General features: G+C 37.7%; 1 protein-coding gene across 2 annotated transcripts in view; it reads left to right on the plus strand.

The window, feature by feature from the left end:
- Positions 1 to 22350, plus strand: part of PHLPP2 (PH domain and leucine rich repeat protein phosphatase 2) — a 75673-nt gene extending 53323 nt beyond the window's left edge. For both annotated transcript variants that reach the window (XM_037815780.1, XM_037815781.1), the window contains exons 10-19: positions 832 to 892; positions 3537 to 3632; positions 4877 to 5032; positions 6966 to 7166; positions 11344 to 11506; positions 11732 to 11862; positions 12315 to 12425; positions 13252 to 13446; positions 14818 to 15049; positions 17294 to 22350. In XM_037815780.1, the coding sequence (XP_037671708.1) occupies positions 832 to 892; positions 3537 to 3632; positions 4877 to 5032; positions 6966 to 7166; positions 11344 to 11506; positions 11732 to 11862; positions 12315 to 12425; positions 13252 to 13446; positions 14818 to 15049; positions 17294 to 18448 (2501 nt within the window). In that variant the 3' untranslated portion in view covers positions 18449 to 22350. The remainder of the gene's footprint in view (positions 1 to 831; positions 893 to 3536; positions 3633 to 4876; positions 5033 to 6965; positions 7167 to 11343; positions 11507 to 11731; positions 11863 to 12314; positions 12426 to 13251; positions 13447 to 14817; positions 15050 to 17293) is intronic.
- The last annotated feature ends 238 nt before the right edge of the window (positions 22351 to 22588 follow it).

Genomic DNA, 22588 nt, shown 5'->3' on the forward strand with positions numbered 1-22588 from the left:
GCAGCTCCTTTCCTAGGTTTATACTCAACATAAATTCTTATATTACTCCACAGAAAAAAATGGACAAAAAAAATCATAGTAGTACTATTCGAAGTAGCTGCAAACTGGAAAATATTTAAATGCCTTTCAGCTGTAAAATGGGTAAATAAATTGTGGTATATTCACATAAAATAATTTTATACAGCCATGAGAGTGAGTGAACTATAACCACATGCAACAATATGAACCAATCTCACAAGCATAATACAGAGTGAATCAAGCTAGATAAAAGATTATATATGCTATATGTGTGTGTTCATATGTAAACAGACAAAACTGGTCTGTGGAATTAGAAGTTAGGATAGCGTTGCCTTTGTGGAGTAGTGACTGGAAGGGAGGACAGGAGGAGGGTAACTGGAGCCAGTAATGTTCTGTTTCTTGACATGGGAACTAGTTACACTTGTGTTCTCAGTTCGTGAGAATTCATTGATATCTTCAAGCAAGATTGTTGTACTTTTCTGATTTATGTTATATTTCAATTAACAGTCAAAAATACTGTTAGTTAAGAATCCGATTCTTTTTACGTTAGAAGGCCAAGTTAACATTTAACAACTGCTTGATCCAGTACACAAGATCTTTCAATAAGTAGTTATATTTGTTTTCCAAGACAGATTGGCATCCGGCATTTAAAGTTGGTCAAAGTGAGCTACCCAGTAGTTGTTATTTTAGTTCATTTCAGTAGATGGCAGCAATTTTATCTCTGCCGGTTTCATTAAGCTACTATTCCCTTGTTTACTCTCAGTTACTTCTTCTTTAGAGAATGTCACTAATGCCTATTTGCTTTTTGATTAGGGCTGACAGCAGTGAATGTTTATCCAGTACCCAGTCTACTCACTTCCTTAGAACTCTCTCGGTGAGTGTGTACAGGGGGTGATGCTTATTGATTCTTGATATTTAAGATATATATGTGGATACTTTGGCAATTTGGAAGTACAGGAAATCTAAATATATTCTAGTATTTGGATAACCTGGGAAAAGGTAAAAAGTTGAGTAGAGGAATATGTTTAATAGCTATACTATATTTTTAAGGGAATGGTCCGTCTGAAACAGAAGGTGCCTGTGAATTATTCGTTTTTAAAGTCTTTGGATTTAGGATGAGAGGCAAACCAAAGAGACAACCTGTCTTTCCCTTCTTGGCAATGATTTCCTTTTTGCCAATTGAAATCATGTCATTCTTGATTTTTAGATAGTAGCTTTTTGTTTTTATTCTATTATGCTTTTTTGATACTCTTGGTCTGATTTTTGTAGAGATACTAGTTACACTCAGGATTTTATTTCTGTTGGTGATCAAAAATAAACATAAGTGAGGTTTACTTTCATTCATTCATTTTTATGCTAGGCACTCAGGATTCAGTGGTTAAGTTTTATAGTACGGTGGAGAGTCTAGTGGAGAGAGACAAACAAACAAGCAGTTACAGGGCAGCATCATAATTGCTATGAGAATAAAAGTGCTAGAAGCATGTAAGAAAGGGCAGCTGACAGGGCCATGTATGGTTGGGGTTCTTGTACGGGATGAGATAATAAATGTCTAATATATAGCATGGTACCTGACATATGATAGCCTCTTAGGAAATAGTTGCTATAGCAGAATTGCTTAATTATCATTAAGCTACTGTTCTGGATTCCTTTCCATCCGTTTCTTTGTCACACCTCCTCAGCAGAACCCCAACATGGATCAGAACTAAGATTTACCTTTTCTAAGGAGCTTGAGCATTGCTGAAGAAAATTGTGTTCACACAGACATCTCTGTAAATTTATGATTGCCGACCTCATCTGATGCTTATCAGTCTTTTCTTGTTAGTTTCTTCTTCTAGTGTCTTAAGCATCTACTACAAATTGCTTTACTTTGCTTAATCCCATTGATCTGTATCTCCTCGACTCTGGAGCTTAGTGCCCTACTTGATTGAGAAGAGAGAGGCCACCTCAGGTGATTTCCCTCAGCCTCCTTCCACCTTGCTTAAAATTCTGTAGATTCATGTTTATTCTCAGCTTTTTTCCTTTGTTCATTAGTTCGGCCTTTGATCTCATTCTCTTCCACTGCTCTGGGACCTAGCTCTATTAGTCATCATGCCCCTTCTCTCTCATCTGTTCAGTGTCTTCCTTTCTTTCACACTCATATCTTTTCTGTCTTAATAAACAAAAAAGTTCTCTTTAGTCATAATTCCCTCTAGCTACTATCCAATCTCTTTCATCCCCTTTTTGTCCAAATTTCTTAAGAATTATTTGCACTTGTTGGCTCAATTTCCTCAGTTCCCATTTGCTTCTTATCCCACCACAGCTTCTTTCTCTTATGGGACTTTTTAATGTCAGTGCTATTAATCATGCTCTCTTTTTTTTCAAACATGCTGTGCCCTTGGCTCCTCAGTATGAACTGATTTTATTCATTGTACTTAAACAATTCGTTCTCTTTTGTCAACTCTTCTTCTTAAGCGTAGCCCTTTAAAAAGGTTCCTTATCTCCAGTGTTCTGTCCTTGGTCCAGTATACTTCTCATTCAACATGATCTCATTGATGCCAATGGTTTCAGCTATACTTAAGTGTCAGTGCCACTCAGATCTCCAGCCCAGGTGCTCTTCCACCCGGCCTTGTCTCTTAACACTCTCTGCTCCGTATTTGATGCTTCAGCATCAACAGATGGCCTGTTATTCAACCCATATATCTTGTCATTTCTTTTCTTGCCTCTACGCCCTATCTCATGTTGTCATCTCTTGCTTGGAATGTGCTCCTTACCTCAGGTTATCGTACAGCATTCTTCAAATTCTAACCAAAATGTCATCTTCCTTAGGGAGCTTGCCTAAATCCATTTCAGGCAATGTGTTCCCATCAGTAGGCTATCATAGCAGTATCTGTGTTTCTCTTATAGCACTTATTTTGTTCTTCTTACTATAATGATTCATAGATACATACATACATACATACTTTGAGGCCCAGAGAAATTAAGTAACATCTAAAAATAAAACTTCTTATTAAGTATCTACCCAGTGTTCTAAATATTTGAGACCACATTCTAAATGGTTTTAAACTTTTTTACTTTTTTCTCCACTAGTTATCTTTTTCCCTTACTTCTTTCCTCACTTTTATTTATCCTGTTCATTTTTCTCAGAAGTTGCTTGTCTTCTCTCCTAGTTATCATCCAGTGTTGAAATCCTATTCAACTTTTCAGTTTGTTTAAATGGTACTTCTTCTGTTAAGTCTTTTCTCATCCCATCCCATCCCATCCCATCCCATGCAGTCTTTCCTCCTGTTGAAAACCAGGATGCTTTGTACCTTCTTTGAGCATGCATCATGATTGATTCAATAATCTACATGTTCGTGTCCTTGTCTCCCCCACCCTGCTAATTCAACAGTGTTCGCTTAGCACCTACTTAATATATTGCCAGGGGATGCCTTGGAGAGAGTGTCCCTGCTGTCAAGGAGCTCATAGACTGGTTATAGTCTAGTGTAATGAGTTCCACTCCTCATCTTAAATGATGCCTTTTAATTATTGATTTTCTGCAGAAACCTGCTAGAGTGTGTCCCTGACTGGGCCTGTGAAGCAAAGAAGATAGAAATATTAGATGTGAGCTATAATCTCCTCACAGAGATTCCCTTGAGGTATGTGTGTGTGTGTGTGTGTATGTATATGTGGTATGTATTTCCCTAGATTAGGATTGCCTTTCAAAGGTACTTTTCATTCATTTGTTCGGTGAATATTGAATACCTGTTCAGTGCAAGGCAGTGTGAAGTTCTATAAAGAAAATAGTGATGGCTAATGCATGATCTTGGCCCTCAAGGAACTTAATAAGGGAGTAGAAGAGGTGACCTGTGTACAGGTAACATTGATAAAAGGTAACAAGAGTTTCTGACTAGGCTGGTGATATGATAATAATAGATCATTTTTATTGGATGAGTTATGAGCTAGGCTTATTCTAAGAACTTCATTTTTATTATCTTATTTAATCATTAACAGCGTTATTATATAGGTGCTCTTAACCTAATTTTACAGGTGAGGAAAATACGATTTAGTGTCATTGGGTAACTTTCTCAAGGTCAGACACAACTAGGAATTGATATGAGCTGGCATTTGAATGTGTTCATCCTTACTCTGGAGACTTCGCTCTTAATCACTACACTGTAAAAATAAAATGTTTTAGAAATTCAGAACTTTGTCTGAATAATTAAAGAATGTTTTATGGAGGAAACAGCATTTAAGTTAACCTTTACCAAATGGTGGAGGTAGAAAGTGGTGGTGGGGTGGGGAATGATATATTCAATGGTGTGGTCACCCAAAGGAGTCCTTTAAAATCAGAGGCTTTGTAGCATAGTAGGTGTGAATGGTCTTCAGAGACTTTAGTTCAGATCCTGACTGCACCACTTACTGCTTTCAGTTTGAGATTTTTGCAAATCAAAGTCATTTAGCTTTTCCAGACTTCATTGTTAAATGGCCTAACACATTTTAAACACTCAATAAGTAGTAGTTTTGTTATAATAAAATTTGTTATTAATATTGTTATTAATCATATTATTATTTAAAAATAAATACATTTAATTTTTGGTGCTGTCTAAACTTAAAATTTAAATTGATTTATTCTAGAAATCGCTTTTTTAGTGTGGATTTGCTTCTCTGCCTCTTCGCTTTTATTAATTCACCTCTTCTCAAAATGACCTTACTGTCTTCCTGGTGGGAAAACATATGGTCGGGGCTGCTTTCCTGGCTCATGCACTTGTCTGGGATTATACTGTCTAGAAGAATATGTTTCTATTAGTTCATTGATTTCAGTTAAATAGCCTAGGGACAGACTCAGAAAAAAGCATTTAAATATGTTTGTTATTTGTTCCTTTGTATTGTTCCCCCTTAGAATTCTGAGTAGTTTGAGTCTTAGAAAACTGATGGTAGGACACAATCGTGTGCAACACCTTCCAGTGCTGATGGAGCACATCCCCCTTGAGGTGTTGGATATTCAGCATAACTTACTCACCAGGCTGCCAGATACTCTCTTCTCCAAGGCCTTAAAGTAAGTGCCACAGAATTTTTTTTTTAGAAGAGCAGAATCATTGGCTAAATAAACTGCACTGATTTGTCATTGGAGTGATCTTTGGAACTACGTTTACAAGGTGTTTGCCTGATAGTCTAATGATAAGTGGAGATTTATTTGCAACTTGTATGAAAAGGGATAGGACATTGGTTCATGAAGCAGTAATCTACCCTAAGTTGAAATAATCAAGTACTTCAGAAGATTTTGTATTGCAAACAATTTTAAACAGGTTGAGAAGGTTCAGCCTTTCATCTTAGAAAATGAATCTAGTTATGACCTTGAAAGAGAAGTTAAAGTATTCTTAAACAGCTTCCTTAAGCAATTTTCAGCTTTTGTACTGGGGAGAAAAGAACATACCACTAAAGTCATGTTAGTTTTTGCTTCTAGCTTTACCAGGCTATCACTGAGTTACAGTCTTTATTTGCAGAGCTTTTTTAGTGCTTCCTTTGAAAACTGTGTATTTAAGGTAACGTCATTCCGAAAGGTCTTATTTGTTTCTCATTGTAAATTAGCAAATGGATGGTATGTCTTTCCATTTTGAGACTTGTAATCAGGTTTATCTAATGTGTATGTTACCTTTAAATGAAAACTAGTTTTTAATTATAGTCTTCTGCAATATGGAGAAGTCAATATTGTCCTTAATTTAGAAATGGGGAGACAAAAATAAGCAGTAGTAATTTAACATAAGCTACATGAGACACAGAAAACATTTGGCCCACAAGTGTCTGGCTTGTTCTCTGCTTAGCAGTTTATAGCTCTTAATCTGTTATACACTTGGTTGATGTTTCCTAAAAGTAAAATCTTTGAAAGTTCTAAAAGATGTTTGAAGGGAGTTTTCTTTTTTGGAAAGTTTATTTGGAGTCTCCTTGCAGTAACATTTGTTATCTAACAAGTATTTTTTAACAATGCATAACACTGCATTTAGTTTGAATAGAATTAGTTTACAACCTTAGAATCTGTAGGAAGGAAGTTATTAAGCAGCTGTAGCAAACTGTCAATGATATTTATTTAATACTGAGTCAACACAGAGCATTTTTGGGCATACAAAAAACACAAGTAGATACACAGTACTCCCAACAAACTTAAAAGCAAATCAGGGATGTAGATCATACAACATGAAGAAGACTTAACACAACATGTTTAATTATTAGCTGCCTTTTGTTGAGCCCATTCTATATATACCAGCACTATATCAGGCACATTTTTAAAACATACCATGCTTCACCAGTTAGATTGGCAAAGATTGAAATGAGTTATGATACTTGGTGTTTACAAAGGTGTGAGAAAACTGGCATTCTTATATATATCTTGTGGAAGTATAATTTGTTATGGCCTTTCTGGAGCTCAGTTTGGTAATACATGTTAAAATCTTAAAAATATGTGTGTCCTTTGACTCCACAAATTCTGCTGCTAGGAGGGTAGCCTAAAGAAATAATTGGCTCATTATGATGCTCATTATGATGTTTGTAATAGCAAACAGTTGGAAACAGCCTATATTCCATTATTAGGGGATTGGCTAAATAAATAATGATGCCACTAACATTAGTCAGGAATTTTTCTGAATGGTATCTTCATAGTTCAGATATATGTAAACATCATACTCAACAACATCTTTCATTAAACACATAGATAGTAAAAGATGAACTTAGATTAGAATCAGGCCACTACATAAACCTGGAACAAAACCACCAAGACTGTATTGTTTCCTCTCTACTTGACTTGCATGAGTTGAGTAGAAGGACTTTTGGATTGATAGAATCAATTAGAGAAGACTAGTTTGAGAAAATTACTTTTATCATATGTTGGAGAGCATAAAATGACAGTATTCCATACTGAGATGGCTAGATGGTTTCTATATAAGACGGCAACAAATAAACATCAAGGAAATGATTATTTGTGTGTCTTCTGTCAGTCTCAGGTACTTGAATGCATCCGCAAATAGTCTGGAGTCTTTGCCATCTGCTTGCACTGGGGAGGAGAGTCTGAGTATGCTGCAGCTGCTTTATCTGACCAGCAATCTCCTGACAGATCAGTGTATTCCTGTCCTGGTGGGACACCCACACCTGCGAATCTTGCATCTTGCAAACAACCAACTACAGACCTTTCCAGCGAGGTAAATGCAGTCAAACTTTGATCGTTTCAGACACATAACATTAATTCTACATTTGTCAGATTAAGTTATAGTTATCTTATTATGTACTCTTGCTTCTATTGAGTGATTTACTGATGCTGTGGTTTCAATAGTTGAATGGGAAAATCTCACCTTCATAGTTTGTACCCAGCTGTTGAGTATCAGTAACCAGAGTAATTGTGGTTAAAATGTGTTTAAAATCCTTAGTTCTGAGAATGCTCAAACTAGAAAAGAACAGCCTTATGGAATAAATTAATAAAATTCTGAAAATAATTTTTTCTTTTCTCTTGTCAGCATTGTTTTATAAAATACTGTTGAGTCCATTAATTTATTCATTATATATATATGCATATGTATATAATGAGTACTGTATGCCAAGCACTATGTAAGAATTGGGGAAATAGCAATGATAAAGTTACAGTCCCTGTCCTTGAGGAACTTACAGTCAAATGGGGAGGTGGACAAGTGCACAGGCAGCTGCCTTGCAGTGCAGTAACTGCATCGGGAGCCGACTGCCCTGCCCTGAGCTTGGGGGTAGGGGTTAGGCTTCCTGGAGGAAGAGTCACCCCGGAAGATGAGCAGATAAGGAGTAGCCAGGCTACGACTATAAGGAGGTGTACAAGAGACATTTAATGCTATCCTAGGGTTTTAATGTCTTTCAAAAATACATTTGATTTAAAAATTTTGGAAATTTACCAGAAAAATCCACCTATACCATGGAAGTAGTTGTTAAAAATCATGTTTTCAATAACTAAGAATGTGGGGGGTGGCATTTGATGCAATTTGAATGAAATTATATTACATTTATCATATAAAGTTATATAATGTTTGAAATAATTTGAATAAAAATAAGATAAAACCATATTATGATTCTAATTTTTCTTTTACAAATTTTCTTAGGAATGTGATAAACTCAAAAGTCTTATAGAAATAATAACATTTGTGAAATTAGATACTTAAAGTTTATAGAAGACAGGCAGAATAAATTTGATTACTTCCTCAAGAGAATTTGAACCATGACTTTTAAAGTGAAATGTGGAATCTTATTTCAGGATGTGGTGGATCTCTTGAAATCTTATTAGATTAAATTACTTGGCCTCAGGTATGTTTACGTAAAGTAAAAATGACAGACCATTGACAAGTTATATCAGATTATGAAGCTGTTGAAAGATGTCAGATGTAATACCCAGAAGCTAAATGAATCCTGCCTGATTTGATGACACATTGTTGAAGAGGGTCAAAAGCAGGCTGAAATAAACCTTATAAACACATCAAAGAAAATGAAAATAAGAAATTAGAAATAAAAGAATTAACAGGAGAGCATACAAAATTATAGTAATATGAATAAAGATAATAAAAACAAAATGGAATGGAATTTAAGAGAGTATATCAAGAAAGTATATGTTCCATACTGAATAATAATTCCACTGTCAGGGCGTCCTCTAAGCAGTGTTATAACTGCATAGGTACAATCCAAATCTTCTCTTTTGGACTCTTCAAAATCTAGCACAGTTCTGGGTCCTCAATAAGAGACTAATTGAATTGGGATACAGAATTTCTATCTGCAAGTCAGATCCAGCAGGGAGTAAGTAGTATATGGGAAAAGCATGAGATTTGGAATCAGAAGATTTAGGTTGAATCTTGGCTCTGTAACTTACTAGCTGTATCATGTTCATCTACTTGTGTCTTGAAAATAGAAATGAAATCTTATGGTTTGAAAATTATAAAAGGAAATATATTTGGAAGTGATCACCCAGAGGCTTGCTCTATTTAAAAATGCTAAAAGATTTTTCAGGAGTCAAAAGCCAGTGTAAGAAACATAGCAGTTACCTGTAGGACAGGTTAGGACTCAAGAGAGAAGAGTAGCACAGTAAAGAATGATGAAAACATTTTCAGTAGGAAGGAACAAATAAAAGTGGAGTGAAGGCAACTCTAGCTTTGAATGATCTGGAGGGAAATTAGAATGGAAGTATTTATTATTCACAGATACCTTCCAGGAATGCTCAGAGTCTGAGCTTTACCTACTCTTGAAGCTGGTATTATTCTTATGAGTTTTTAATTTAGAATACTAGATTTTAAGTTTCCTGAATTTATTTACAAATCAATAGGTAAAAGACAAACAGCACAACAGAAAAATAAACAAGGGTTATCAACAGGAAATTCTCAAAAGACCAATAAATGTCTGAACAACTATTCAATCTCAGACATCATCAGAGAACTGCCAATTAAAATAACAATGAGATATAATAATGTTTTTAAATTATATAACCCAGTGCTTATGAGAGTGGAGGAAAATAGGTAAATTCACACTTCATTAATAAGCATGCATATTTGGTATAATTTTTCCAAGATGGTAATTGGGGAATAATTATGGACTAAACTTTAAAAATGAGCATACCCCCAATCCCAGCAGTTCCATTAAAAAAAAAATCTATATATATATAGATATATATAGATATATATAGATATAGATATATAGATATAGATATAGATATATGAAGCCTTGTCTACTCTTCGTTGGTAAAGAAATCCTTGCAAAATAAGACTAAACCTTTAGACTGTTGAATTAATATACAAAGTTTCCTATGTGTTGTTTTTAAAATTGTGTTTAAGGCAAGAAGTATCAGGTGCTTTAGAATTAAAGATTTTTTTTTTAAGATGAAATAGTAGAAAAATGTTTTGTGACTTAGAAACACTTTGAAAACATATTAAGTGAAAAAAATCAAATTATAAATCAGTATACATAATGACCAGAATGCTATCCACCAGAATGTTTCAGGGATTATTTCTGGTAATGGGATTAAAAGATTTTTCCAACTTTTTTTCTAGTGAGTATGTATTATTTTTGTAATAAGAAAGATAATTTTAATATACTGAGCTTAATTATTCAAAAGTATTATGAATTTTTTAACAATAGAGATTATGTAATTCATATGAACAATTTTGTAGGAAATTCAGGAAAATGATGATAGTAATTCTTTCAGATTGGTGGTAATATTGGTGATTTATTTTCTATATTCTCCAAACTTTCTCTCCATGTTACAGGGGTTTTATTATTTGTATAATTTTTAAAGCCAATAAATTAAAAAGAAACCAGAGCGGTTTTTAGTAATCTAGATAAAGGTGTTAGACTGTCTTAAGACTTTTATTTATTGTATAGAAAGCTTTGCACAGTCCAGTGGGACAGTGTCATTCACTTGCGTCACAGTCCCTCACTTAGTGCCGTGTGCGTGGTAAGCATTCGCCAAATGCTTAGTGAAGACAAATTGTGTTATGAATAGATAACTGTAGAAATTTAAAACTGAAAGGAATCTTAGTGAAGACTTAGTAGAATTACTTTACTGTCGAGGATACTGAGGCCCACTGACATTAACTTACCCCATATTTTGCAGCTAGTTAGCAAAGCAAGGATGAGAACTAATCTACCAACTTGAGTCCACTTCTCTTTCAGCCACATCAGTAAGTCAGATATCAGGAAGATGTTCGTGCCCATAAACTCTATTGGAGATTGAATCATGTCTCCCACAAGAGACATGTTCCAGTCTTAATCCGTGTTCCTGTGGGTGTGAACCCAATTGTAAACAGGACCTTTTGAAGACATTGTTATTAGTTAAGGTGTGGCCAGATTGAATCAGGGTGGGTCTTAGTCTGCATGACTGGAGACCCTGTAAGAAAAGGAGATTCTGGGGTTAAGAAGAAGCCAGAAGTCATCAGAGACCAAGAGAGCAGACATGAGGGAGAGAGATGGCCCCATGAGGGAGGACTGCCGTCCCCAGGATGCTGAGGCCTGAGAGAAAACATGGCCTTGCGGGCATCTTGATTTTGAACTCCAGCCTTCAGAACCGTGAGACAGTACTTTCCAGTTGATTAAACCAACAGTTTGTCGTATTTGTCATAGCCAACATGGCAAACTAAAACAAGATTCAACTACTCTAGGAAAAGCAAGGGGAGCTTCATCCCTGAAACACTCTGAGGGGCAGGTTAGGCTGAGAGTTAGCAGGAGCCATCATCTTTGCTGGTGTCTGGTTGGTTAATTCTGACCAGTCATCTGGCAATGTGACAGGCCAGCCCTCTGTACTCTGTGGCTGTTGTAAACTAGCACTTGCTTGGCAGCTGCTTGTTTTTGGTGCAGTATGTTATTTTGGTGTTTTCTTTTCAGCAAACTGAATAAATTGGAGCAATTGGAGGAACTGAACCTAAGTGGCAACAAGCTAAAAACTATTCCCACGACCATAGCAAACTGCAAAAGGCTACACACCCTTGTCGCACACTCCAATCATATCAGCATTTTCCCAGAAATACTTCAGTTGCCTCAGATCCAGGTACTTTGATGTGCTGGAATAACCTTAGTGGGGAAATGGCAGGGGTGTGAATGAGATTATTCTCTTCAATAAGGACGAAAGTGTCAGTTTGAGAATACAACATACTTAATTCATTCCTGGGAAGAAACTAAGTTCCCCTTTGAGGATATAGTAGGAGACCCACAGTTTGGGAGTACAGAAATAGCCATCATGTATTTTCTTTTGATTTCTCCATTTTTCTCTCAGTTTGTAGACCTAAGTTGCAATGACTTAACAGAAATCCTGATTCCAGAGGCTCTGCCTGCCACATTACAAGACCTTGACCTGACTGGAAATACAAATCTCGTTCTTGAACACAAGACACTGGACATATTTAGGTAGGGAAAGTTCTGAAATTGAATTCACACATGTTCTTATTAACTGTAGTTCATTGTTTTATATTAGGGTTCACTATGTGTATTGTAAAGTTCTTTTACATGGCAGGCATAGATATTTTGGTCGGCATAGATCACATTACATTACAGCATTTAAGAGACACACACGTTTCATTCATTGTACCAAGACTTCACTGTATCAGAATACTTCAAATAAGTAAATCGTTGGCTGCAACTTAACAATCTTGTGCTTAGTTTTCCATTGAAGTGAATGGCATTAGTTGTAACGATATTTGGCCCCTATTTCTTTCTCCCACCACTTTTCATTCAGTCTATCATGAAATGAATGTTAGTCTGTCAACAGATTATTTTACAAAAGCATATATTATTATTGGGGTAGTTTCATAAAATACAGAAGAGTATATGCTTTAATGTTCCCTTCCTACCTGACACAGCCATATCACAACCCTGAAAATTGACCAGAAACCTTTGCCAACCACTGATTCTACAGTTATATCAACCTTCTGGAGCCATGGACTGGCTGAGATGGCAGGGCAGAGAAACAAGTAAGTATGTTGGCTATGGGTGCTGAGAAAGAAGAGAAACATGTAAGTACGTTGGCTATGGGTACGAGAAAGAAAAGGCAGCCCCTGGCATCTGGGAACTGGTTTGATGCTTACAGCTAGGCCATGTTGCTCTCCTATTGGACATAAATCAGAGCATTAACATCAGACAAGATTCCTTTCCAACCAAGAGAAAGTGAGTCCAAAACAAGATCAATGTATAGCCCACAAAATACCAAACACTCTTCTATTGGCTAAAATAGGTGACTGCTGCTACTTTACCCATTAGAGCTCTATCGTCATGCTAATCTGCCTTCCCTAGAGATAAAATTTATTGAAATAGCCAATCATAGAATGGCCCTTGCTTTCTGACAGCTCCCAATCTAGAATGATAGGCCACTTCCTTAGAGCCTTCCTCAAATTACCCAGCCAACGCCCAGATCTTTCCAGCAGCCTCTTACCTATGTGCCTTAGGGTCCCAGGATGTGCATTCTCCCTCACTGCAATGAACAACAGATTTTCAGCTACAGACGTGCTCCTGCTGGTCTGTGGCTGAAGAGCACTTGACAATACTTTCCACCTTTGCAGCATTGCAAACCTAATAAGTACTGCCCTTGAATATGGCTGAATTCTGCGTTTCCTTATAGCACCAACTCTCAGATGCTGCTTAATTATCTTATCTAGAGACTTTTTTTCATGTATAGATTACAATTTACTACTCTTTTCTACCCTCCCTCAATGCTTACTTTTTAAAAAAAAGGATCTCTGAAGAATAATCCTTTACCAATAACTTTCTTTGGTGTTTGCCTTTCTCATATTTCTGATCTAGGCTATGTGTATCTGCCCTAGCAGTGGATAACTTCGCAGAGGGTGTGGGAGCTGTGTATGGGATGTTTGATGGGGACCGAAATGAGGAGCTTCCTCGCCTACTGCAGTGTACGATGGCTGATGTGCTTTTGGAAGAGGTGCAGCAGTCAGTAAATGACACAGTTTTCATGGCTAACACCTTCTTGGTATCTCACAGGTAAGCAAATGGGTCGAATAATCCCTAACTCAGTTCTACTTCCAGAAAATAATTCTCTATAAACTGGCAGAGGGACCAAAGAGAGATCGTGTGCCTTCTTGCGTGATCATTCTCCCTCTTTCAGCATGGAGAGTGGGGAGTTTGGCTCTTTAAAGAGCTGTGGAGCCATCTGTTTTTTCTGTCCAACCCAGAGGCTCCTGAGGATCTGTGAGGCCCAGAAATTATGTGCAAGAGAGGGGGAAGGAAGGTCCTAAGCTTTCATAAGATTTTCCAAAGAGTCAGTGTCCTACAAAAGGTTCACAAGCACTGATAAAATTCATGTATTTAGAATACTTGTTATTGTGAATTTACCCAACTAATCTTCTTCTTGAAGTTCTAAGCCTCTTATGGGCAAAAACCCTATATAGCCAACCCATTATAAATCCTCTTGGTAGCTAATGGAGTGTCTTGCACATCAGGTGTGGTGCATAAGGGAGATACATAACTAAGAGGTTGTAAATTTGGATAATCAAGGTTGAAATGGAACAACTTGTAACTTGAGCTAGTTTTATCTATTATAACACAGTGCATAGTATTGGGAAAGGAGTCTGATTTTCAGACTAGGGACTTGACAAAGTAAAGAGGTTGGGAAAGGGAACTCAAACATTTTTCATATTGTATCTTTAATTTTCAAAACAAGCCTAAAAGGGGGGTATTTTATTGGAAAAATTTCTCAGGGAAATTGAAACCAGATCCTTCTGATGGCATCTACTCTCTGCTTAACATTGAATGTCCTAAGTGTTGGGGGATGGACATCATGTGTAGGGGAAATACAAGAATTATGGTCCTTCCCTCAAGGAGCTTACCAACTAATCCCTGGTCCTCAGAGAGTTGTCTCCAGGACCAGCAGCCTCAGCACCATCTGGAAACTTGTTAGAAGTACAGATTACTGGGCCAGCACCTTACCCACCGAATCAGAAATGAGGTGGAGCCCAGCAAGCTGTTTTAACAAGCCCTCCAGGTGATTCTGATGCACTGAAGTTTGAGAACTACCAAATTTTGTTAATTATAGTCTGTGAGCAGACACAAGCAGAAGCAGTAGAGAAAGATGAACCTTTATTGCCCCCCCCAATCCCCACCCATTTTTGTAGTTTCTTTTTCAGTCAATTAAGAGTGAAAGGCAAACACTTCACAACCCTCACCTATGGCAGCAAACTGCCTTCAGGTGGCTAAGGGTGAGGCAGGTTCACAGTCACATGGCAGAAAAACAAGGAAGTCACTTATCTCCATCCCTTTGGAGGAACACCATGGATTTCTTCCCCCACCAAGATTGATTTTTAAGGTACCTCCTACGTCTTCTAAAAGTCTTTGCATTCTCTTCTTTCTAAACAGAAAATTAGGAATGGCTGGCCAGAAGCTGGGCTCCTCTGCTCTCCTGTGTTATATCCGACCTGATACTGCCGATCCAACAAGTAGTTTTAGTTTGACTGTGGCTAATGTTGGAACCTGCCAAGCAGTCCTGTGCCGAAGTGGAAAACCAGTGCCCCTCTCTAAAGTCTTCAGCCTGGAACAGGATCCAGAAGAGGCGCAAAGGGTGAAGGACCAAAAAGCCATAATAACAGAGGTGCATCTTGGTGTCTTTAGTCACTTCTGTTTCCCAAATCTAGTGTATGCTGTCTTGTATAGAGGCAGTGAGGGCCCAGATTCTTCCTTGACTTAGTTTAGACTTAGCTCTTATGTAATCATAGCTTGCTGAGTGGTAGCACAAATAAAACTATCAACATTTCCTATGGTGCCTTGTAAATTGTATCTAATACAGCAGGATGCTCAGGTCACATGATTTCAGTAGTAGTACTAGAAGAAAACCTAGTGATAAGTTAATGACTAGCTAAAGAAAAATTAGAAATGAAAAATCTATTTGTAATCCTTTAAGTGCATAACTAGCATATAAAGTGGATTTAAATGTCACCCTTAATTTCCTATTCATCTGGTTTGTCATTCCAAACAGAAGAGGAATGTAGTTTGGCATCCCCACTCTGAAACAGAAATTTTAAAATATTTTTCTGTTTATACTATATATGACTTAGTATGCTGTGGTGTTCGATTTTTATTTGAAGCATCAGTGTTTTGACTGTTTTTAGCTTATCTCCTTTTTTTAAAAAAAAAAATGTGACATAACATTTTTGCTTTAAAGAGACTTTAGTGATTACATGTGAACATCATCCCTTTCCCCCTTCCGCATAATTCATGACATCACAACACCAGCTTTTCCCCTTTTCCTTGAGACTCAGTTGGGCCAAAGCAACAGCCTTTTCCTTTTTTCTCTCTCCCCTACCGAGGGTTGAAGGAAGAAATCCATCCTTATTGTTCAGAGGTGCCAACTTCCTCCTCTAAATCAGGCTGTCAGAAGGAACCGGCTTGCACTTACCTCCTCCTGGTTGTTTTGCCTTCCCACCCCAGTTTATTTTTTGTTCTCCCTTTACCCCCCATCTCTGAAGCCATTCTATGAACTTCATGTGCCACCTGAGCCTCCAGTAAAAACAAAAACAGGCAAAGGAAAAAAATAAAGCAGAACTCTGTTCATCCAAGGAAGCAAGCACAAAACCAAAAAGTGCCATTGTAATGTGGTTGATACTGAGGATACTGGAAATATGAGGCAGTGGTCTTAGGATGATCTTTCATTCAAACCAAATGAAAGATAAAAGATAACTTTTGCTTGACTATTTCATTTTTACAGAATTTAGATAATACTGTTTAGATATTTCTTAGGGGGTCCTATACAAATATGAAATCTGGTTTTCATTGGATGAAACTATATTTTTTAATATATTAAGCTCATACAAAAGGAAGATAATACTATCCTGACAGTAGAAAATACTATCCTGATCAAATAGATAAATGAATTACATTTGTTTGCTGTTTATTTTTATGTTGTTATAAAAACAAACATTGTGTGTATATTATTTGCCAAACATTGTACTTTCATTATCTTATTTAATATGCACAGTAAATCCCACAAGAGAAGTTGCTTTCATTCCCATTTCACAGATGAGGAAAATGAAGTTTAGAGTTTGTGACTAATTCTGCTTAATGAGAACCAGAATTTTAACACCAAGAATGACTGTAACTATGAAATAAATTTATTTATGACCTTAGAACAGTACAAAGTGTCTGGCAGGTGGACATTCTCAATCTTCAATTAAGGTTATTCCTTTTCCTGTAAGTTTAGGATTAAAAGGGCTCTGATTTGATCTACTTTTCATTCTTGGTACAGTCATTAAAGAGTAGGTAAATTATGCTGTACTTCAGTTTAGATTTCTGACTTCTTTTCTAGGCTAAATAACCTTAGAGGTTATTTAATGCTTTAGCTACAGAGATTCTCTTAGCCATTTGATAATATTCCTGAATCTTCCGAGTCCAAACTGTGCCTTTAATGAGAAATCATTTGTAGTGATCCATCTGAGTCTTGACCTCTGAAAATACTAGCAGTGGATAATTAAGACAGTTGTACTTACTGTTCTTCTAACACATTTCTCTATTTAAGGACATGCTGTGGCCAGTACTTCACATTAGAGCAAGCAAATAGCTATTGAGATGGTGGTACCTTTTAGTCACTTAATTTTAATTGGTTTTAACTAATTAAATGGTCCTCTGAACCATTTGGTATAATAAACATGTATTTTGCCCTTTTAAAATTTGATACATTTGTTTTTAAAATCTGCTTAAAATTATACAGGTCCTAAGAAAAAATCATGTAACATGTCAATTCTATTTTATTGTAGATTCCTAAGCATTGTGATCTAGAAAGATATAAAGTTGCCTATCATTGATGGTTGTTTCTCAAGATTTGCATTCTGCTTATCTCTAGGACAACAAAGTGAATGGGGTAACCTGCTGTACTCGGATGCTGGGCTGTACATACCTCTACCCTTGGATCCTCCCCAAACCTCACATATCTTCCACTCCGCTTACCATTCAAGATGAATTGTTGGTTCTGGGGAACAAAGCATTGTGGGAACACTTGTCATATACAGAAGCTGTCAGTGCAGTGCGTCATGTGCAAGACCCACTGGCAGCTGCCAAGAAGCTGTGTACTTTAGCACAGAGCTATGGTTGTCAGGACAATGTGGGGGCGATGGTGGTTTATTTGAACATTGGTGAGGACGGTTGCACTTGCGAAATGAGTGGGCTCACCCTCCCAGGTCCTGTGGGATTTGCTTCAACCACCACCGTCAAGGATCCCCCCAAACCAACCACTCCTTCCTCAAGTAGTGGTATTGCCTCCGAGTTCAGCAGTGAAATCTCCACGTCAGAGGTGAGCAGTGAAGTAGGCTCCACTGCTTCTGATGAACATAACACTGTTGGTCTGGACTCTGGCTTGCTCCCAAGGCCAGAGAGGCGATGCAGCCTTCATCCAACACCCACCTCTGGGGCTATTCAGCGCCAGCCTTCATGTGCGACTTTCTCAAGTAATCAGTCTGACAATGGCCTGGACAGTGATGATGACCAGCCTGTAGAAGGGGTCATAACAAATGGCAGCAAAGTAGAAGTAGAAGTAGATATCCACTGCTGTAGAGGAAGAGAGCTTGTGAACTCCCCTACTCTTCGGGAGAATTCCCCTACCCCCTGTCCTGAGGAGCATCCTAGAGGGTTGTTTTTTGGGATCCGAAGACAGAACAGTGTGAATAGTGGCATCCTTCCACCAGTGAGCAAGGACAAGATGGAGTTGCAGAAGTCTCCCTCCACATCCTGCCTCTATGGAAAGAAACTCTCCAACGGCTCCATAGTGCCCCTGGAAGATAGCCTGAACCTCATTGAAGTGGCCACAGAGGCACCCAGGAAGAAGACTGGCTATTTTGCTGCCCCTACTCAGCTGGAACCAGAGGATCAGTTTGTTGTACCTCGTGACCTGGAAGAAGAAGTGAAGGAGCAAATGAAACACCACCAGGAGAGCAGGCCTGAGCCCGAGCCCAGTGACGAGGATCGGACCGAGCTTCCCGAGGAGTTTGACACAGCGCTATAACTTTCCCACGGGAGCCACGGTGTTAGGCACAGCTGTGTAGTGTTGGCGAGGGACCCTTCCAGAGGCATTTTGCCTCTGCATTTCTAAACCATGACGAATGGGGTAGAATGCAGAGCCAAAAAAATGTGAGCGCTATCAGAGTCTTGCTCTGGATAAGCTAATCGCCACCATCAGTGTTAAGTTTCACATTAAACCTGCACTGGAATCCCCAGATTTACTGGGAAGAAAGCCGAGGTCGTTCTCTTATCAGTCCTACCACCTGCCATTAACCCTTTCTCTCCTAGGATAATATTGAGAATTTGCCTGCCTGGGCAGGAAAGGGACTATTTCTGTGGAGGAAATAACTGAAGATTGATTCTCTTTACTAATTGCTGCTGATGGATCTCTGTGACAGAGAAATCACCTTAAATCCCAGCCTAACTGATGGGCTGGGATGGGATGTGATGTGACTAGTCACATGACTCTTCATTCTTCTCTACGAGAATACAGTCTATCAAAATGACATTTATTGGAAATTTAGAACCAATCCAATCAAACAGATAATTTATGTATGTAATGTAATCAGAGCACTTTTCATTGTGAACTTTTTATTTTTGAATCTGCACTCGAGCCAGTCTTAGAGGCAGCTGGCATCTTTGTCCATAGGGAGAGAGAATCAGGTGTTGCAGCCTTCTGTGAGGGTACTAGGAAGGACCACAGGAAATGGATTTCACTGTTGGATGTCAGACTGTGAAAGCTCCTGAGAAACTCAGGGGGAGTAGAATCTTCTTTAGGGGATGAAGATGAGGAAGGAGTGAGGACTAAGACTACTTTCCCTCAAATCCAAAAAAAGAGAATAATTCCTTGACAAATGTGAACCTGCCAGGAATTTCCCAGCAGATCACAAGGTGGGAATTTGGAGATTGGCCCCTTCCAGTAACACATGATAGAGTCGGCAGTCAGCCTCCTAAGAGGTAAGGCCAAGGCCGACAGAGCTCATGTCCAAGTAACCTTGAGTTATAGCAGATGACTGAACAGAGGGAGGCTGAACGAGAACAGATGGACGGATGGAACTCACATGTCAGATAGGTTCCTTCTCTTATTCTAGAGCAGAGGGATGGTTTATGGAAACGTTGGAAGTGAGTTGCGAGTTCACCTCTTTGAGGTTTAGCAGAGTACTCTCCTGAATACCATTTACCCACCTTCCATGGTTTCAGAGTACTGGGCTCAAGTACTAATATAAGACAGACTCTTAGTTGAGAAAATCCTGAGCTTACAGAAAACCTGGTTCACTATATTTTTTGCACATTCTCTGCATCTTTCTGTTCAGCTTCCTTTTCCAGTAGATTTACTTAGGAAAATTAACGCCTATTTATTCATGCAAAACTTTGACATCGCTTGACTTTATCTGATGGGGAATGTGCTTTAAATTTTTGGAATACTTTCACAATTAAAAAGGAAATAGAGTGGAACTATTTTTAATTTGTTCCGTCAGGGAAAAAAAAAGCTAAAGGTAGGATTGATTATAAATATGTTCCTTTGTGGTTTGTGAAGTAGAAAACCAGATGAACTGTCCATGAATGGGTATATAGTCTTCATTTTCTCAGAGGCCCCGTACGTGTGTGTGTGTGTGTGTGTGTCAGTGGGGTACACTTTGGTAGATTCTGTACCCTTCCAATGCACAACCCCTTGAGAATCTGAATTTGAGTCCCCAGATTGCTAGGAACACTTTACTTCTCTTTGTCCAGCTACTGGTCAGCTACTGAAAAATTTTATAACTCAGGTCTTGGATTTGCAGTGGGGAACATGGGGGCTCCTACAAAGTTAAGGTGCTGTTGAAAAGATGGGAACAATAGTGTGCCACCTTATTTTTATATGGGAAAATGAAAAAAAGAAATGAAAATGAAGGAAAAAGCCAAGAGTATAGTGATGGGTGGTATAGAACATGTTCCTACCCAGATAGCAAAATTTTGTGTTATAGAATAGCAATGTCCAAAAATAAAGGTTATTTTGGGAATGTACCACTTTAATAATAATAGTTTTTAAAAAGTTGTCTTTTATCTGTGAATCCTTTTCTTCTATTTGTTTCTACCCTCTGGAACCACAACAAAACCCAGTTCGGAAATGACCTTACCAAATGTAAATGTATTCAGCAGAATTCTGAAATTCCAAATGTTCTTTTATGTGGTAGAAAATTAATTTTAAGAAACATTAGGTTGTATTGAAAAACATTAGTATAAGCTATACCAAAATTTATTATTCTTTTTGTAATTTTAACCTAATTAATTGATTTCCCTGTACAGTTTCTGTGTTCAGAGGGTAAAAGGGGCATAGCCTGCTAACCAAAAGCATAACAGAACTCTTTAAACCTATGAGGTAATTTACAGAAATTGTGTTACCTGATTAGGCTGGCAGATGGTGAAAGCCAGTAATCTCTCTCCAGGTGAATGTAATTTATTACCCAGTTCTTTACTGAGAGGATGTGTTCCCCAGAGAACAGTTGATCTCTAGCCCAGAGAGTCTGGCCTCTGCATGATTCTCAGGTCTCTGTGTGTACCTCCCATTTAACAGAAGAGCTTAACAGAATTTTGAAAGAAGAATACTCCTGATTATGGGAGCAGTTCATGAGTCCCATGGACAAAAGGAAATACATGAGTCTTGGCAGCCCTGGTATTCTTATTTTTATCCAGATGGATTGGAAATATATTTGAAAATTTGAATGTCAGTATGACATGAAGTTACAATGCTACTACAGAGTCATTGAATACCACTCCTAAAACAAATGAGGGCTTTATTATACTACTGTAGACTGTATGTGTGCAATAAGTTTACAAATTCATTTTTCTGGTGTATAGAAGAGCCAACTCAAGCAGCTTGGTAATCATTGGGTGCTATTATAATTGTTAGTAGCGAGTGCTGTTTTCCAGGAGCTGGAGCCAGTTAGGTTTGGCCGATCTACTGAATATTAACTGATGCTCTTCTTTCCATGTGGAACTTCAGCAAAAGCAGGTACTTGGAAGCCACAGGCTCACCTTCTCTATCTGTTCAATAATTATCAATGAAGAGACCTCCATAAGGGAGCACTTGACTATTATTGATAAATTACCAATTACTAAATAGTCTCCAAGCCATTCAGTGATGTCTGCAACATAACTATAGAACTGTCTTGTGTCCCTTTTTACTTCTTTCTGGGTGGAGCCTTTTAGGCTCCCCAATCATGGAGGCAAGTTAATCTTTCTCTCCGGTTAGTGACTTTTGCCTCATAGTTGGGTGTAAGCATTTCCTAGATTGAGAAAAGCAGCTACAGTGAATCCTGCCCTGTTTCCCTCATTTGGTGATCACACATAAGCTCCTTGTATTCTGAATTTCATGCACTTCTCCCAGATGCTAAAGGGTTTTCTCTCACTGTTGCCAGTGGACGTCATCCAGACAGTGGGTTCATATCTTATGGTTTTGTGCAATCATTGTCATATTGTAGTCTTAAGACTCATTATAGTGTATTTTTGATATTTTTGAAATGTGTTAAATTTTTTAATTCAGTAATATGAGCCAGAGCATGTTGCAGCAAATCTATTGTTTGTAAAAAAAAAATAACAGTAACAACAATAATAAATAAAATAAAATGGAGTATCTTTTTCATGGCTTTGTTTTAAGATGGAGTACCTATTATTTTACAAAAATTTTATTTTAGCATGAAACTGTAATTTTCTCTCTTAACTTGTATGTAGAAGTAGTTTCTTAACCAAAAGCACCTTTAGGATTCTTCTGTTTCTTAATTTAGGGGAAGATAAGCAAGAACAAATGAATATTTGAAACCACATTCCATCATGCTTTATGAAGCTGTGAGTTAAGGCAAGAATAAATATTTTTGATTGCTTTTTCAGCTGAAACAGCAATAAAGATTTTTACTTTAAGAATCATTATATTCTGACTTTGTTTATATGTTTCAAGACATCACAAAAGCAGGAAGTCTTATTTACATGCAGGCTATTAGCTGACTAGAGGAAATTGTTTTGTGAGCAATCTTCAGCTCCTCTTCATAATCACAGAGTGGATGATGACACAGAGGAGCTAGGTGCACACCTGGCCATCATGGTTTTCATAACATGGCTTTGATGTTAGAAAGAACTTTAGACACAGAGGTGAGTGTTGGCTCCCAAA

This window comes from Choloepus didactylus, chromosome 22 (genome assembly GCF_015220235.1).
Source record: "Choloepus didactylus isolate mChoDid1 chromosome 22, mChoDid1.pri, whole genome shotgun sequence".
Taxonomy (NCBI): domain Eukaryota; kingdom Metazoa; phylum Chordata; class Mammalia; order Pilosa; family Megalonychidae; genus Choloepus; species Choloepus didactylus.